Source organism: Vanessa cardui, chromosome 1 (genome assembly GCF_905220365.1).
Source record: "Vanessa cardui chromosome 1, ilVanCard2.1, whole genome shotgun sequence".
In the NCBI taxonomy this organism is placed as follows: Eukaryota; Metazoa; Arthropoda; class Insecta; order Lepidoptera; family Nymphalidae; genus Vanessa; species Vanessa cardui.
This window is the reverse complement of record NC_061123.1, coordinates 7,853,630-7,871,563: the sequence shown is the minus strand read 5'-3', so window position 1 is coordinate 7,871,563 and position 17,934 is coordinate 7,853,630. Positions and strand designations below refer to the sequence as shown.

The window sequence follows — 17,934 nt, the reverse complement described above, 5'->3', positions numbered from 1 at the left end:
AAGTCTTCAGAATTTATGTGTATCATTTTTTAAATATCAGGTGAATATGTGCTATGAACATACACATATAAATATATCATATATACATATATGAACACTTTTGTGTTGTTTGTATATGTTATTTGTTCTATACTTTCTTATAAATAATATTTATTTTACAACCGATTGTAACGATATTTGGGTTTTATTTTATATCTTTATTTTATGTGTTTTGTGCGAATGATATTTGAAATTATCTTATACATATTACCTTAATATACTTTACTGAAATTATATCATTATACATATAATTTTAATTTTACAACCTAAGCAATAAAAACTTAATATACTCGTAACATTACATTATCTTTACCCAAATAAATAATTGTAACAGACAACGTTACAATTGATGATGATGATTGAGTGATGTCATATTTTAATATTATATTATTTTTGTGATAATTTAATTTCCCTGATTCTTCACACATAGAATCTTACTGGCTTAACCTTTCCGAGCGAGGTAATGGTTACAACAATGAGAATTAAAATAAATGGTGATGGACATTAAGTTCTCCACAGAGAAAAATTTCGTTGCTAAGTTCTCTGTATCTTACAAATAAAAACAAAATAGTGTAACAATCTGTTCAACATTCCGTGTCATAATTGTGCCGTGCACGCAACGGAATAACGAATGAAATTGTGGTGCCTCCGGCCGAGTGCGAGGACGTTGACTCATCGCCAGAGGCACTGCTTCCAAATGACCAGTTACCCTGATATTAAAATGTCCAACCTATCTAACAAGCGTATAAAAGAAAATAGATCATATTATTAAAGCGAAACGGTTTGTTTGTTTGTGTGTCTGTAAATTTAATAATAACCTTTTAATAATTGTTTGTAAGAGCATGTTTACACTCTCGTCACGTCAATAGACTAAATGTAAAGCAGATAACGCTGCGTAGCACAGCGATATAACATTACTAAAATCTTATTCGAAACTCGCATTATCTTCCGGTAATAGTTTTTTCATAATGGCTCAGAAGTTTGTACAATACGTCATTTAAAATAAATCAAGTCTTCTAATTTAATAGATCAATTTAGATACTACTATAATTGATTAAATATCACATAATGTAATAAAGAAAGAAACCTTAGAAGTAATTTTAATTTGTTAAACACAAGGGTGATATTCAATTATTGTTCCTATTGCTATTAATTAGCCAACTGACCAAGATACTTCAAATTTGAGAACTGATTCAAACGAGCTAGTTAGATATTTGCAGATAACATACGAAGACCTACAAAATAATTGTAACATAAAATCAGTATGAAATATTAATCACTTTTACATAGTTTTTAATATAGCAATTGTATATACGTTTAGCGAAGTATTGGTATTATTGTTATTTATAGAAACTGCTTTAAAGGAGTATATTATTTATTTATACGATTACCACTGCTTAAATTATTGCATATAATATCAGTTGCAGTTTAAATTGTCTAACTTTTGTATGAAAATATATATGTGTCTAATTTGTGTCTAATTACCAGTGGAAACTTAGCTGATATATATAATTTTGTATATTCATATCCCATAAGTTTATGTTATTGTTTGTCTCCCTAAAATAAAATAAATTAAAATAAAATGACAAATAAATGCTATTGAGATCAGTTCCGTGGAACATGTAAGAGACACAAATATATTACACAAAGTGTTTGTGTAGCTGTTATTGCAAACGGCACGTTCACTTGTAAACCTCCCGGGCTGAAAAACTTCACTCCAACTATTATTATAAAATAAGCTATATCTCAAGAAATATTCAAGTTACAAACGTACAATATAGGCTGCGAACCTTTAAATACTGACATAATATCAAAGTTTCATTTAAATCAGATTGTTCGTAAATCTTTTTATAAATTTAGGAAAATGTTAAGTATCGTAGTATACATATCCATTCTTTTACTTGTCTGGAAATATGTCATAAGTTAAATTACGTAATGGCATTATCATTACATAGTATAAAACAAAGTCGCTTTTTCTGTCCCTATATCCCTATGTATATTCAAATCTTTAAAATATTTTTAATAGATTCACGAAAAAGGTTTTTATATATAATACATGGACAATTTCGTAAAGAAACACTAATAATTTTAGAAGTTTCTACTGTGATATCATATCATTGCACCCGTGCGAAGCCGGGCCGGGTCGCTAGTTTATTATACAAGAAAATAAATTTAATTAATGAACAGCGACGAAATGTCTATGAAATTATGTATGATAATATTTGTATGATATTGTGGCAGAGCCGGTTTCATTATTCAATTATGAAGACAATCGAGGAAACTATGACATTAAGGGGAATACACTATCAGATTTCAAAGTCAAGACCGGCCTTAAATTTAATAAACTCGGAAACACGTAAAATTACTTTCGCAGTAATAAAATTACCAACATTTGCCACATACAGTGATCGTGTAGACTGTGAGTATGTATTTAGAAATCAATACTGTAGTATGTCTTTTTTCAATTCATTCAATTGGCTGTATTATCCAATGGACTATAGAGTCTGGTTCAATTCCGCCAGAGCCAACCGCGGCAGCTATTGTTAAGCTATTTACTCGGGCTGATAACTGCAAAAAATGCGGGACTGTTTAAATTTGAAACCTATTCAGTACAAACATGTTACTATGTTTTTAATAAAAAAAAAACAATCATCCGAACCCTATATGAACTACAATATTTCGATAAAGTATTATAATATCCAAAATTTGTTCGTTTTAAGTACCATGTCTAATTAAATTGTTTTATGATGGTATGTTTTCAAAATTGTATATTTAATTTTGTTATATCTTGTGCCATGTTTGTCTATTTCTGTTTTTTGCTCGTAGAGGAAATTAACGTCTTCCTTACCTTTGAAGATCCACGTCGTCAGTTAATTACCACTCCAATCTACTTCTTGCATCAATATTTATATATTAATTATGTGTCTTTCTGTATAATTAATTAGTCTAAGTAATAACGTCGGACGAAAAGAAAATTTATCTTTGTTGTTCGTATAATTTTAAACAAGTTCGTGTTTACACTGATACACGAAACTAATTTTAAAAATAACGGCATTCCAATGAATGTCATATATAATGTTTTGTTACTTTTTATTTCAATAGGTTGTATATAATTTCTATTCGGTAACAAATTTTAGTAAGTGAATAAGACCCGAGAACTATTTGTTAAATATACTTAATATTGTAAGGTACAGAAGCGTGTCCTATTTGGGTGAATTTTACAAAACCCAGAGATATGAGGGTGAGGTATAATATCAATGCGTTATTCAAGAGGTAAATGAGCCATCAGCGGCAAAGCATCGTTTGCATCTAATCTCGTCTACATCGGCCCCTGAGGCCCGGGGGACACATATCAACGGCGAAACGAGTAGACCTGCCGTACGAAATTACCACACACACTGTCACACAAATGAAACTCATAAGGATAGTCAATACCCTTCGTAAATATTTCATTATTAAGGAAAACTATGACTGGAAAATAATGTTGTAAGTAGAACAATATCATGTCTTTGTTCGTTGTGATTTCCGTTCGCGATACTTGTAATAATACGTTCCTGTCTTAACATAGGCGAGATGTATGACGTAAAATATTTTGGTCCTAAAACAATTTAAGTCTGGGATTATTTTTACTGAATTTTGAGACCAAGACAAACACTTGACAAAATTTGTAACTTGATATAGATATTCAAATAAAAAAAAAGAAAAACAAAATCTAAACATTCTAAATATAATTTAAAAAAAAAGTAAATTCATCGCTTGACTGAAACTGAAAAATGCTTTATCTTAAAAAACTTTAGGTCGAAAAAAGTTGTTCGAAAGAGTGAACAACGATATACTATTTGTCACTGCTTGAGGCTATCTATTTTAGACGGCTCTCGGTAAAGTCGTTTTCTGTTTGGAAGTATCGTGAATGTAGACAATGGTCCGTCGTTGGCAACAAGTTAGTTGGCCTGAGGAACTCCTTACATTAATCAACAGGATGGGCTATCGTCCGGGCGCTTAGTTGAATAAGACTATATATTTGCAAAGTAAGAATGCTCTTCAGACACAATTTTATTCTGTATACATGAACAAATTCACCTAATAAATGTAGATACAAGAAGGCATTCCTTAAGGATGCTTAGTGCCATTTTGTCGCTAACGTTATTCGTTTATTTTTATATAGAAATATTTTATCAAATCTACTAATTTGATAAACCCGATCACGTTAATAAGAATTTGAAATGATTTATAGCTAATTACTTTTTAGTTGTTTCTTTGTAGGTGTAAAATTTAATGCATGTTTATTTTAAAAGACTGCTCTGAATGAGTGTAGCTGCGCGATACGATCGATTTTTATGTTAAACCTCAACACCATAAAGCGCCATATTTTTATTACGACAAAATCATCAGTTTCAGCTTTTTTAGTTTAATTTTTCGTTTTGAATTTCCTCTTCGTAATCGAAATAAACGGCTTCAAAGTGGTATCTTGAATATAAATAAATAATAAGATCTAACGTACATAAACACAATATTTGTTAGCTAGTTTACCGTATGTCAACATCTCGTAGAGTGCTCGATTCACGCTTCCATGCATCATGATCTGTGAGCCTGTCCACACATCGTTTACACTCAAATAGTGACGCAAAGCAGAATTCAAATTACTCACCGTATAATGGAAATGATGAAAACCATACACTTTGATATTCTAAATTTTAATGCCTTCATATATTCATTATTCGACTTTAAAAAAATTGTTACGTAAATGGAACGCTTATGCCGAATGTAAGGTGAATTCATATTGTTATTCGAATCCCGTTTCGTATTGTTCTGTTTTAAAGTGCCCGTAACAGTACAAGTGTCTAAATATAGTCGTTTTAAATTTATCGTTGTCCAACACAACGAACACTAAAGTACAATTACAAGTGATAATATCTTTACAAAATATTAATACATATCTAATATAATGGATATTACTTACATTTGCTTATTAAAATATTCTCACATCACTAACACTCTCACGTGACGTATTTATTATAGCGAATAATAAATAAATATTAATGTGAGTTCTCTCGTATTATATCTATGTTTTCTACGAGTTTACCAGATGTTGCCATTTCCGAGGACAAAAAAAAGACATACGACGGGAAATGAGTGTCAGCTTCGTTCACTACACTTAGTTTTTTCTGTTCCAAACATGGTAGTATATTTTCTTTTCTCTTTGCTAAGTTTCCTTCGATAATTAGCCCAGTGTTCCATTTACCCTGATATAGTAATGAAATCTAACAATCATACTGAATAAACTTAAATATGTTTATGTACGATGACGGGTTTTCTTTAGCCATTAACTTCCTTATTACTACTTGTGTTTACACATCATTCTGCGTATTTATTTAGGACACGTTTCACCCGCTTTAACTAAATTAATTACGATTTGTCAAAAACGAGGTCGGCATTACAATTGGTTTGCTAAATATGATATATGTTTCACCTTCCAAGAAACAATAGTTGTTTTGAATTTGCTCTTTGAATTAAATTTGTATAATGTATTTTATTAAATCACGAATGTTATGTAATAAGTATATAGATATCAATTTAATTGTTTTGTTTATTATGTATTATAGTTTTCATATAACATGTAAAATGAAATTAAAAAGCCGACTAAATATAAAATACATGTTGATATAAATTTTTGTATAACACTGTGATTAAAAGTTTTGAATCTTTGCAACAGCGGAGTTAGGCGACTATGATCATCGGAGACACTTGCCGGGCTACGTATCGGAGTTCAGACTTCTAGCTCATCAATCACCAGAGTTAGAAGCAAGAGCCGCGGAAATTCACCGAACACTTACGTAAGTCTAATTCAAGTATAAGTAAAATGTCTTCATGGAAATTTCTATCGAATCTATAATATCGAAATAAATCACGAAATATCTACAACAAATGAGCAATCCTAAATTAGGAAACTAAAATGAATTTTGTTGTGTTTTAAAAAATTGAAAAGCAGTAACATAAAACAACCAACTGCCACGGAAATGTAACTTTTTCGCGTAATTGAATGAATTTTTAACTATGCAAAGATGCAGTCTGCGGTCCTCGCCGTTGGCACGTCACAAAGCCTCAATTACATGCAAATTATGTGTACCTCCCTTCTTAACTGGAAGTGAGCCGTTGCCTGGGCCGGGCGAGATTATTCACAGTTAGCCTTCTATGATAATTACCAGAATATTAAATAAAGAAAAACAATTAACGTAATAAACGTTGAAAGATTTCTTTGTGTCTTAAGTATTTTATAAATGTTACAGAGGTATATCACCAGCTCAAGCGGAACTCAGTTATTTAGATAAAGTCAAATGGCTCGACATGTACGGTGTCGATCTACATCCTGTTTTGGTAAATTAATTTTTTTGCTAACTTTTGTTTTGTTAACACTCTTTTACTTGGTAAATAACAGCGCCAATTTGTTTAATTCAGGGCGAAGACAGCGTAGAATATTTCTTGGGACTAGCGCCAAGTGGCCTGTTGCTTTTACGTGGAAAACATACTGTCGCTACCTATTATTGGCCGCGTGTCTCAAAGCTATATTATAAGGGACGATATTTTATGATTCGCGTAGCTGATAAAAATGTAAGTATTTATTTTATAAAATATATTTCATACAATATATTTGTAAGCAATGGCAAAAATACGAGTAAGACAAAACGTATGACCCCATTCTCGAAACAGATTGGTTTCAAATGATAAGAGCAACTTTGAATAGTACGGAATGGAGTCCATCTTACGTTGCTTTCTTAAAAGACATTCGCAGGCAGGCAATTTTAGATAAGTCGAGTTGAACTGAGCGCAGTATTTACCGCGCTCTGGACGAATGCTGATAACACGTGCTAACCGCTCGCAGACCCGGAGATACCGACTTACTTCTGCGCCTTTGAAGTGTCTTAAAAAATAGGGAGGGTTTCGAAATTGCCTTAAAATACGTTCTCCTTGCAAAATGAACGTTGATCAAAGGAAACTCCGGAAAATTGCTTTTCTTATTACGTACACGCGAAAAGTTGGTGGAGACAAAAAGTTATTTTCAATATCACGTTTACAATTTCATTCGCTTTTTAAAGTTAATTAAAATAAATATACGTTTTATGAATATATCAAAAAATGATTCAATAATATTTTATTAATACACACACTTTAGCAGACCTTAATACTTCAAAGGGCTTAAGTAATTTCCCACGATTGGATTTAAATGAACAACGAAATGTAACTTTAATTAGTGAAAGCCTTACAAGACGGTAAGTTCGAAACTTAGAATAAAGTTGAGGAGCCAGGGAGTTTCAGTTTTGTGGTTAAATCCCTGATATTTGTTTCAGAACGACACATCTACTTACGGTTTTGAGTCGCCGACCAGGTCTGCGTGCCGTCATTTATGGCGATGCTGTTCTGATCATCACACATTTTTTAGATTACAACAAACATCACCTGCATCTGCAGACATTTTTGCTATAGGTTCAAGACTTAGAAATAGGTACTATCCTGTTTTTACTTGTACACGTGTAAAGTGAAGATATTTCTAAAAATAGCTATTTAAAATAATACATTTTTTTTCAACAGTGGCCGAGGTTCGAGGCCGCGCCCTCCGCCCACGTTTACCCGAACACCCTCGAGACGTATTGCTCGACCACAAAATTCATATTCCTCGCTACACGATGGTACTTTGTCATATATAATCTAACTTAATTGATACACCATGACATACATGATAATTTAAGTGAGAGATTTAGTGATTTGCAATTTTTCATTAACGTTTCAAATATCTATTAATACGTTTTTTTATCAAATATTATATGCATTTATCATAAATGAAAGCGAATAAATACTTTATTTTAACACGTGAAAGAATAATTAAATCATATTTTCATCTGCTTAGACGAATAATCTATGAAAGGCATTGTCTCTGTCACAGATAATAAAGAATTGCTAAAGTATTTAAAAATAAAACTACGGTTTACATTTTTAATAATCATAGCACGACCTTTTTTAAAACATGCTCTTACACTGTTCTTTTATTACAGTACCAAAGTTAGAAGACTTGAGAATAAAAGACTGTCCTGAAATGAAACAACCTACCTCAGTTCACCGGCCTAATTCGTAAGTATGCTTTTATTTTTCGTAATGCTTGTATTTCTTTGCTCCCTCGGGGATTATTCCGTGGTTTCTCGTTTTTATTAAGTAAGATCACAGAAACTTTTTGAACGAAGTTGATTTTAGCAGAATGTTTTATTGATATACATACAAAATTAGCTCTTCAACTTCCCTTTTAAAATTGAAAGTTAGAAAAATCCTTACTTAGAAAGCGACGTCTACGTCCCGAAAGGAGTAAATATATTAAATTCGGAAATCAGAATCGCATTTAATTATATACAATGATTTAGTTATAGACACTAAAAGTTACAACGTATTATAATATATTTAAAATTCTTTTATATTCGCAAATATTAACACGACGATTTAAACGTAAGCTGAGATGCACCATTGAGCAAGTAAGAGCATATGAATCTTAAGCGAAGGATGCGGGTTTGATTCCGAGCAAGTACCATTCAATCTTCATGTGCTTAATTCTGCCGTGTGTATTCGATCTATATTATCATATATGGGCTGCACTTCTATGGCTATCGCCATAGAAGTGTAGCCCTTCTTTTTATTTAAAAAAAAAATTAAGAGCTGTGATGGCCCAGTGGTAGGAACGCGCGCATCTTAACCGATGATTGCGGGTTCAAACCCAGGCAAGCACCACTATATATATATATATATATATATATGTGCTTAATTTTTGTTTATAATTCATCTCGTGCTCGGCGGTGAAGGAAAACATCGTGACGAAACCTGCATGTGTCTAATTTCATCGAAATTCTGCCACATGTGCATTCCACCAACCCGCGTTGGAACAGCGTGGTGGAATTTGTTCCAAAGCCTCTCCTTAATGGAAGAGGAGGCCTTATCCCAGCAGGAAATTTACAGGCTGTTCATTTTATTTGCAGATTGATAATTATTATTTTTGATCATAGGTCATTCATTTATCCTAATAATGAACACTTGGTCTTAGTGGAAGAGCATTATATTTATAGAAAAATATACAGTTCTCTTTATAATTTTCATGTTAGGTTAAGTGGTGAAGTCGCTCCTATCGTGGCCCCTAGCGGTCCTGGAGGATCGCCGCGGTCAACGCGGTCAGCCCCTACTAGGCGCGGGCTCTACTCTGCATCACCAACAGCAAACAGGCCTCCGCCCGTCCCCCGACATCGGTCGGCATCCGTAGACTCCCAGAGCTCAAACGATTCACGGTCGAATCGAAAGTAAGCAAATATAATAAACATAATCATTTAATTCGTGCACTTTAAATGAAAACTAATCAGACAAACCATTTTATTGTTTTGTGAACTACAATCATACATTACTATATGTTAAAAACTAAAATATGCTGAGGCTTCATTAAAATGCATAACAATTGAGCTTATTAGTTATGTTTTTTACAAACAACGTGTTACGTCAGACACAGGCACCGGTCTCGCCGACAACAGTCTGATGCCGAAAGCGAGCTGTCCCGCGGTTCAGGTCGCTCTGGGCGACGACACCGGCGACACCGATCAAGACACAAGCATGAGTCCGGCTCAGAGAGAGACGACTCCCAACCTGACAATAAGTCAGTTTTTATTTATTTTAATAATTATACAGACATTTCATATAAAATTCATTAAAATTCCCTGTAACGTTATCATCACATGTGTTTCATATAAAAACTATAATGTAATTCCAAATGCTATTAGGAAAGGACCTTGTAAAATTGCATAACTCGGAGAGAATGTGTAGTGTCAAAGAGACAATATTTATGTATTATTATATACAAAGATAAGTATATAAAAATAAATACTTTATAGTTTTTTTTAACGAAGCACACAGTCTGAAAATATATTCCTACCAGTTTACTCTACTTAATATTTTCAACACATACGTCTTCAGTACTCATTTTAGTGAAACAAATTTAACATCATAATACAGAAATAAATAATTTTAATATTTTACTAACGGTACCTACAAGTGACATCACGTTTTTTACTATTCTAAATAACCCTTCCTAATAGCATTAGAAAGGTAGATAGAATACACTTCGTGATAACCTAAGTTTTCAAATAACTGTAGACATTACACAGTTCGATTATGTGGTCCATATTTTATAAGATATTCCATATACAAACTTAACGCAGTAGGAGAAAGATTCCGAGCATTTTCGTAGCAAACTCTGGCAAAACTACAACAGATACAATAAAACTTTGTATGAGGAAATCGCAGACTTCAAAATTTTATATCGAAAAGTTCGCCATCACAGTCGTATTTTATGGATAAGCCTGATGAAACTGTTTCTTTACAAAGTCACCTTGGCTTATCCATTATAATAATGAGAAAATAAAAATTACACAAAATGATTTTTAAAATAATTGCATGAAGCATGTGGTACGATCCATTATCCTGTATGTGATGACTGGATAGATGATTGATGGATTATTACGATAGAGTAAAACACATGAAAACATATAGGTACATATATTTGAAAAAAATATTTCGAGCAAATTATTTTCGAAAAAATATTTTACAACTCACGAATCGAAATTATAGTATACTAGTTGTTGCCCGCGGCTCCGCTCGCGTTTTAGGATTTCGTATTATTAAAAATAGCCTATGTCTTTTCTCGGAGTTCAAGTTTGCTTCATACCAAATTTCATCAAATTCGGTTCAGTGGTTTGTTAGTAAAAGAGCGATAGACAGACAGACAGAGTTACTTATACGTTTATAATATTAATATATAAGAAACACTTAATTGAAAAATTATTAGTTGAATTCCTCCTCAAAGTTCTCCTAATAATGGTTACAATATTTCAGGGAATATGAGCTGGTCGATTCTGAGTCCCAATGGAAGGAGGTATTAAGACAAACAACGGCAGGCGGTAGCGTTCAAGTGAGTGGCTCCATCGAGAAAAATAAATACAATGTTTAAATAGAAGTGCACTTTACTCTTTGCCGTTAACTTTATTTTACTTTCTTAACACATATATTTTTAAATACAGGTAGCTAATGTTCGTCGGTCCCAAATGGAACCAGAGACTGGTACGCATCGATCGTCTCATAGACCGCGAAGACATAAGAAGCATAGGTAAATTAAATAATACTTAAAACGTACATTATAGCGTTCATTTTAACGTCCTAATTATGATGTAGGTACTTATGTCATTATGTTTTTATAAGCAAATTTTTCTAGTATGTCTGCTTGTTTATATATTAAATAGAAGTTATGCAATCGATGCAAAACGAATTCCCTGTTCACTAAAGACGAAACTTTAAACGGAGCTCAGATCTGGATGACAATGAAATTAATTACTCGCTTTTTTTATTTGTTTACTTTTTTGATTGTTTGTCGGTTCGGCACAAATATTGCAATCAATTTCAATTAAAATTTGTATTATTCGTATTATTTTTTTTATTTTTATATTGTTGTTGTTTTTAATTAAAACATTTTCACTAGATCACGGTCTCGTTCACCGAACGAAAAGAAGTGGCTACCTAATGAACTGAAGCAACACCTCGAATTCTCTCTAGTCGATACTACAGGAATGACTGAGGCACAACTCAAAGAAATACCGTACACCGTCGTACAAACAAGCCACGCACGGCACACTAAACTACGAACGACATCGAAACACAAACAGTAAGAATTTCGTTATTTATAATAAAATAATTCGACGTTTGATTAAACATTTTTAATTTTTCAAATTAACAGCTTGTTTTCAGCGAGAAATAAATAGAATATTTATTTTTTATTCTATAAAATTGACGACTTGCGCCATGATGTAAAAATCTTATTCAAATCTTATTAAAACGTAGGACTGAACACGGATCACTTGCGAGACGAGAGAAGAGCTCTTCGTCTCACAAAAGTGACCATGACAACCACAATCAAGGATCTCTCAGATCGAGCTCGAGCACTCTCAGTACACACAGAACGAGCAATGAGAAACATGGGAGGTATGATGAGGATAATTAAAATTTTGCTTATTAAAATATTATGTGTATAATTTATGCGCAGTGCTCACATTTAAGTTCATTTGCAATTTTATTAATTACCAGAGTTAGAAGTACGTTTGTGTTACATTATCTAATAGAAAATAATACGAATCATATAAACTCACTTTACGTTTCTTTATTATTTAAACAAAGATATTAAGTTTACTTAGGTTATATTTTTAAAAATATTGATTGAAGCGTAGTTTGTATTATTATTAATATTGAAACGTCTTTTAGGCGTGTTTACCCGACATTCGACGAACCCGTCGGACGATCTGGGGATGATTTCTTAACGAATAACGGGTATAAAGGCAATGTTACGCCAGTTTCACACAACAACAACCCGTACAGTCCAGTTACCAATAGCAATAGCAATAGTTCAAGTGGTGAATTAATATCAGGAAGTGCAAGAGTGTCGCATGAACACACTGATTCTGGATTAGGTGCTGATCAGGACTATGCTTATTCTTCCGAGAGGTAATTAAAACATTGATTAGTAATGTTGAAATAATTTTAAGATTTTTTATTTGTTATTATTATTACATTGCTTGCAATCATCGGTCATTTCAAATGTTATGTCAAATCGACTTAATAAAAATTTAGTTAATATGTGAATTCTGTTTTTATTTAATAATCATTCAATTTCTAAAACTTGGTCTTGAATGTGTATTTTTAAAATTAGTAATGCATTAAACGTTAACGTCTCAAATAGTGTTACTAGGTCTATATTTTATATTAGGATGTATCAAAGCTTAAAAACTATCGCAATCAAAACGTGGGTAATAAATAACCTCAAAAAGATTTGACAACTTTGACTACACGTAGCGGCTGTTTCTTCAATTAACACTGCCGAAAATTAACCTAATTCATGTAATTACTAAACTAAAAAATAATTTCAATTAATCTAGATTATTGTCAGATACTTATACTTTTACTTGTTCTTTATACAAGTTATTTTTTAAGTTCACTATTTGTATGAGCGTTAAATCTTGCAACTGAATTTTACAAAAGATTAACCTAGCCGATTAAACAAAAATGTTGTATTATATTTTGGTCTTGTCTGATTTTTAATGATAAAACTTAAGAAAGAATATAATGCTACAGAAATCGGAATGTAAAAGTAGTTTTGTCACCAGGTCGAGCGACAGCGCGAAGTGTGGCGCGGGCGGGTCTCAAGCGCCTGTGAGTAGGCAGTGGCGGGCGGGCGGCGGCGGGGGCGGGGTCGCGGGGGCCGTGGCGGGGCTGACGCGGCGGCCGCCGGCGGCACCTGGCCGAGCCCGGCTCACCGCGTCAGGCTCGCAGCGCTCGCTACTCTCGGTCGCGAGCGATAGCGCCACAGCCCGGCGCCCGCGCGACCTCGTGCCCCGCTGTTATCCGAGTCCCGCGGATGGTGGCTTTTCACTTTTCGTGAGTGGGCGCTTTGCTTCCTAACATACTTCTGCAATTCGGCTGCCCTCGAAATCCATTCTATGAATAGAAGTAATGAAATTGATCCGGCAAAAAATCTTACTTTTTTAGACTAGATAAGTCATTCTATTCACTTCAATAAACACTGGCGTAAATTCATCATAATGCTAACCTATCGAATCGTTAAATTAAATATTGATACAATTGAGAATGGTAGGTAACTTAATAATTAATTTCTACAGCGAATGGATTTACAGGGACTACTGACATTATTCGCAGCTCCAATTTCTGGGTCGCTAAAGATTTAAAATGTAAATGGCATATTTTAATTTTAAGCGTTATCACACAATTTTCATAATCCAGTATAGTATGAACAACAACAATATAATTCCTATATTTTTTTCTGTGAAAGTAGTATTTTTAGTAGATTAGATATTCTAATTCACTGACGGCATCATTTCTTGTAATCTGTTTAATTCCCCATAAAAATATATTATGGAGAATTTTGCTTTGAATGAAAGTAATAATAACAAAGTTCTACTTCAAAGATATAATGAATAACTTAGCACCTACTTAATACGTAATACGATGGACGCAGATAAATCTAAATTTAAATTACTGAAAATGATGTCTGCGTTCACTCTACTAAACAAGGAGTTAGCAACGCTTATAAACTATGCCGTATTTTTATGGGAGTTAAATATTTTATGTATAAAATGTACAAATATAAATTACAGTATTTTGGTTGATTGAACAGTAAGGTTTGCATCGGTAGCTTGATAAGTGTATATGTAATTGGGATACGCAGAGACATGCTAGCAACAACAACATAATGGTGGGAGAGAGCGGATCGCTGGCACGGCGGTATATGCGGCCATCAAGAGAATCGCGTGACTACAACGCAAACTTGGCGAGGACGCACACGAGACTCGCGCACCACGCGCATCACGCGCACCATGCGCACCACGCGCACCATGCGCACATGCGACACGACAACACTCTCGACATTATCTTAAAACCTCTCATAGAAAGCACGCAGTAAGTAAAGCTCGCACGGAGGTTTCAGCAATTTGTGTCGCAACACGTAGCGGAATGAAGTAGCTGCACGTACATTGGTTTGTCCCCCCCTCCCGGTTGCTCGCGGAGGCATCATTGTTTGTATTTTGTTTGTGCATGTTGTTTTGTTGGGATAGTGGGTTAGAGGGTAACGACTAACATACGTTGACTAACCATTATGTATGTATTATATTCATTTGTTTGTTAATTATTTGTGTGCAATGTTTTGTGAATAATTTTGTGTTGACACGATTGAAATACTTCATTTTTGGAATTTATTAATCAAATACGTAATATTTACATTAATAGTGTTACTTTATGTGTTATTTTTATCAATGCAGGTTACAGAGCAACTGAATACCACGAAACCATCCAGTAACTCGGACATTATGTTTCACAAACCCGGGAATGTAGGAAAGCCTCCAGGGGGGGCCGAGATGAGTACCGAACTATGACCGGAGCATTCAAACTTTAATAATATTATTATGCGTTACTATTGGAAACGTTGGTAATTTTAATGATTGCAACTGTTCGCTATGTTTTTGGAAGTCACCAACAATTATAAAACATCGTTACAATTTGTTGACAACTTTAAGGAAATAAACTTTTCATAAATAATTATATGAGTATTCTGTTTGTGCAATATTATAAAAAAGCACATGTGCAGTGATGTAATACAAACAAGCAGACAAATACCCCAGACAGTGCTTGTAAATAAATGTAAATAGTATTTGTGTTATTGGTAATGTTTCATGTATTATTTTATGAAAATGAAATGAAAAGCGGCATAAAATACGTTTTGCGCCAAAGAAGATCGCTAGGTAGAAAACAGAATCATTGAAATCTAAAAATGATGATAATTAGGCTAAGAAATAAATTATCGTTAAAACTATTTGGTCCCCAGTAAAAATGTTTTTTTCATACTTTCTTTAATTTAATTTAAAAGTTCTCCTTTGCAGCTTGTTATGTATATATTTTAAATATTGCGATTAAACCATGTGCTTAACATCTAATAAACTTTACAATGCAAAGGATGTGCATTTCACTTAATAAAAAAAATTCAGAAAAATGAGAAAATCGCTGAAAATCATATAATAATATATAATCTTTAAAGTATTTGTAATAAATATTATTCCTGCCCAGTACGCACAAAATACATATACATATATTGTTTTAATTTGTAAGCTATATACGTTAGTTAAATGAAAAGTGGGTTGTGTTTCATAAAATTGTACATAAAATGACATTAAACTTGTGCTTTGGATAGAATTCATCATAAATTTAAAGAAACTTCGTAAAAAAATTGCTCTCGCATAAAAATGTAAATTTGCATAAAATTTACTTAATTTCAAAGACGGGTATAATTGTATTTTATCTTTAAGCGACATAAGTTAAGATGTAAATTTGTTATGTAGCTTAGGATAAATAAAATAATACTCAATTTTTTATAATAAGAAAAATGTAATCCAATAGCATTCTTGTTTGTATGATACAAGTAATTTAGGATTCCGACTATTATTTTGTAATCTGATATTTATGATGTTTTTTAATATATTGTATACAATATTTTTAGCATTTTTATCATAAGACAGAGTCGTGTGCTAATAAATAAAATTGTCGGTCAATTTATATTTCAGAAAGACTGATGAATACACTTTTCATGTTCTACAATAACCCGATAATTTGGAACTGTTTGCAACATAATATTTTATTTTTTCAGAACTATTTCCCTTGTTCGTAATAAAGAAAATAATCGAAATATTTCTAAATTTGCTTACTCACCCTTTTCGTCCCATAACAATAGATAATATCTGAGAATAATATTTTCTGATACTTGAAAGTTGTATGATATTATTAAAGTTATACAATTTATTTATAATAACATCATCCCATTTTTGCAAAACAATGATATAGTTGCGACGTACTGTCATGAATAGAACGCGTCTCCGTTATGTAACTGCAAAAATTAAAAACTTAAAGCGCGCTTTTTTTATTTTGACAGTTTTTTAAAAATAGAATACTCAGGTTTTTTTGAAAAAATAATAATAATCAGAATTTTATTTACATTATTTTACAAAATATGCAGTGATGTAGTCACTATCTACAGGTATCGATATCTTATTAATATTATAAGTACGCAACTTTTGGATCGATAGATTTTTATATCTGTTACTCGATCACTACAGAGTAAATATATTATAATAATAACAGCCTGTAAATTTCCCACTGCTGGGCTAAGACCTCCTCTCTCTTTTTAGGAGAAGGTTAAAAGCATATTCCATCACGCTCTATTTTCTTGCGTTTTGCTCCCAGTTACCTTGGATTTTAGATATAGATTAAAATTGTCCGATAGTCTTAAGTATTCGAAAGAATACTTTAGAAGATATAAAAAATTCTAAATTATATTCAATAAAAAAAATGGGTACTTTATCAAATTAATGACTTAAAATTAGTCAAATTATATATAAGCCGTAGACATATTTAAATCTATTTTCGTATTAAAATTATAACTCCAGTGTACACACTTACATATATAAATTAGTAAATAAATATACCTAGTTAACATTTTGTTGTTAAGCAAACTAATATTCTTTATTAATAAATTTCACCCTTGCGAAGCCGGGCGGGGCGCTTTTTTAATAGAAAATATTTTAAAAAACTCCTTGAATATAATCAAAATTGAATCTTTAAATCTTAATATTATTGGAAATAGTCATAGTAATATAAACACAAGGAATGTAAAACATAATTAATTATAATTTATCTTACAACAATTAAAATAGATAACGATAAATATAAAGGATTATAATTTGAGATAAGAATACACTGAATTCATTTCTGGGAGTAAATAATAATATCTGGTGCGATTTACGTCGTTTGAAGAAAGGGAGTTGAAACGCCGGCATTAATTAAGATATTCTGTCTCGAATAACGAATTTGAGCGACCGCTATTATCACTAATGATGTTGGATTGGGATCGGTCCCGAGCCGTCACAAACAAATCTTTTTACCTATAAATATTTTCTGATCGATTACTTTGACTCGGCTACTGTTGAAGCATATCTAAAGCGTTTGTTCAGAGATTCGAAATATTATAATTTTAACAAGTGTGTTTTGTACAGTAGTTTGACTTAACGAAACAAAAAATCTGTCAACAAGTATTTACCTAATTGTAGGCGATATATAAATTTGACAATGACCGATACTGACACATAAATAAAAACAACTTAAAAAATCATTTATAAAGATGAATTGTGAAATTTAATCAACACTTAAAAATCATATACTTTTACCCTAAATGAAAAAGTCGAAGTGAGCCTGATTCATTTCAACAGCACATAA

General features: G+C 32.4%; 1 protein-coding gene across 3 annotated transcripts in view; it reads left to right on the top strand.

Annotated features, from left to right (window-relative positions):
- LOC124532212 (band 4.1-like protein 4) overlaps positions 1 to 16,353 on the top strand; it is a 39,406-nt gene extending 23,053 nt beyond the window's left edge. The window contains exons 6-21 of one of the 3 annotated variants that reach the window (XM_047106971.1): positions 5,753 to 5,873; positions 6,327 to 6,414; positions 6,496 to 6,648; positions 7,386 to 7,540; positions 7,627 to 7,724; positions 8,088 to 8,163; positions 9,177 to 9,368; positions 9,566 to 9,715; positions 10,951 to 11,026; positions 11,136 to 11,221; positions 11,591 to 11,773; positions 11,950 to 12,090; positions 12,367 to 12,606; positions 13,266 to 13,536; positions 14,345 to 14,574; positions 14,934 to 16,353. In XM_047106971.1, the coding sequence (XP_046962927.1) occupies positions 5,753 to 5,873; positions 6,327 to 6,414; positions 6,496 to 6,648; positions 7,386 to 7,540; positions 7,627 to 7,724; positions 8,088 to 8,163; positions 9,177 to 9,368; positions 9,566 to 9,715; positions 10,951 to 11,026; positions 11,136 to 11,221; positions 11,591 to 11,773; positions 11,950 to 12,090; positions 12,367 to 12,606; positions 13,266 to 13,536; positions 14,345 to 14,574; positions 14,934 to 14,949 (2,276 nt within the window). In that variant the 3' untranslated portion in view covers positions 14,950 to 16,353. The remainder of the gene's footprint in view (positions 1 to 5,752; positions 5,874 to 6,326; positions 6,415 to 6,495; positions 6,649 to 7,385; positions 7,541 to 7,626; positions 7,725 to 8,087; positions 8,164 to 9,176; positions 9,369 to 9,565; positions 9,716 to 10,950; positions 11,027 to 11,135; positions 11,222 to 11,590; positions 11,774 to 11,949; positions 12,091 to 12,366; positions 12,607 to 13,265; positions 13,537 to 14,344; positions 14,575 to 14,933) is intronic. The other 2 variants (XM_047106980.1, XM_047106990.1) reach the window with 2 other exon arrangements.
- The last annotated feature ends 1,581 nt before the right edge of the window (positions 16,354 to 17,934 follow it).